This window comes from Geospiza fortis, unplaced genomic scaffold (assembly GCF_000277835.1).
Source record: "Geospiza fortis unplaced genomic scaffold, GeoFor_1.0 scaffold425, whole genome shotgun sequence".
NCBI lineage: Eukaryota > Metazoa > Chordata > Aves > Passeriformes > Thraupidae > Geospiza > Geospiza fortis.
This window is the reverse complement of record NW_005054387.1, coordinates 2,425,856-2,426,614: the sequence shown is the minus strand read 5'-3', so window position 1 is coordinate 2,426,614 and position 759 is coordinate 2,425,856. Positions and strand designations below refer to the sequence as shown.

Below are 759 nucleotides of genomic sequence, written 5' to 3'. Positions count from 1 at the left end.
GCGCCGCAAAAGCCGAGGGTGGCATGGTGCCTGGCCGCGCTTACCTGGCCGTGGGGACAGCGGCGGCTCAGGGGGTGCCACAGCCCTCCCCAAGCCCGACACCCCCACGGAGAGGCGGCACTTACGTGCACGGCGCCGTCACCGAGGCTGTGCACAACCTGCTGGTCACCTCGCCGCGTCTCCGTGCAGGTCAGTGGCCGGACCCTAAGGGTGGGGTGTGGACGGGGACGCAGAGGTGTCGCTGCACGGGGACCCTGGGGAGCCCTGCTGTGACCTCACCCCAGGCAGGGAGGTTCCTGCCGCGTCCCTGAGCCCTTTCGTCTCCCCTTACCTTAGCACCACTCTCAGACGCGTCTCTCTGCCCTCCACGGGCCTCCCCCGCTGCTCTCCAGGACTCCTTCGGGGAACAGAGGGCAGCAGGGTGGTGGGTGCCCCCCAGCTGGGGGGTTCTGCCCGCGGGCACCCCGGGGGCTGGGACAGAGGGACCCCCGGTCATGCTGTGCTCGCACCGTCCTCCCACCTCCACTGTGCCCTGAGGCCTGGCCGGGGACAGAGCTCACTGTCCCCGCCATGTCGCCGCAGAAGGACGGTCCTGTCCCCCCCCAGCCCTTTTGTGATGCCACCCCCCGCTGTCTGTATCAGTCGGGCAGTCACTGCCCAAGTCCCGCTGCTCCAGGACGGGGTGGTTTCTCTCTCCTCCGTCTCCCCGCCAACTTACCGTCTGTCCCGGCCCCGCGGGAGCGTTCCGGACCGGGGGGC

At 70.4% G+C, this 759-nt stretch overlaps 1 protein-coding gene across 1 annotated transcript in view; it reads right to left on the bottom strand.

The window, feature by feature from the left end:
• KIF12 (kinesin family member 12) overlaps positions 1 to 572 on the bottom strand; it is a 5,344-nt gene extending 4,772 nt beyond the window's left edge. The window contains exons 1-4 of the mRNA XM_031060621.1: positions 561 to 572; positions 332 to 471; positions 126 to 204; positions 3 to 44 (exon numbers count right to left, since the gene is read on the bottom strand). Coding sequence (XP_030916481.1) covers positions 3 to 44; positions 126 to 204; positions 332 to 471; positions 561 to 572 — 273 coding nt within the window. The remainder of the gene's footprint in view (positions 1 to 2; positions 45 to 125; positions 205 to 331; positions 472 to 560) is intronic.
• Positions 573 to 759: the final 187 nt, after the last annotated feature.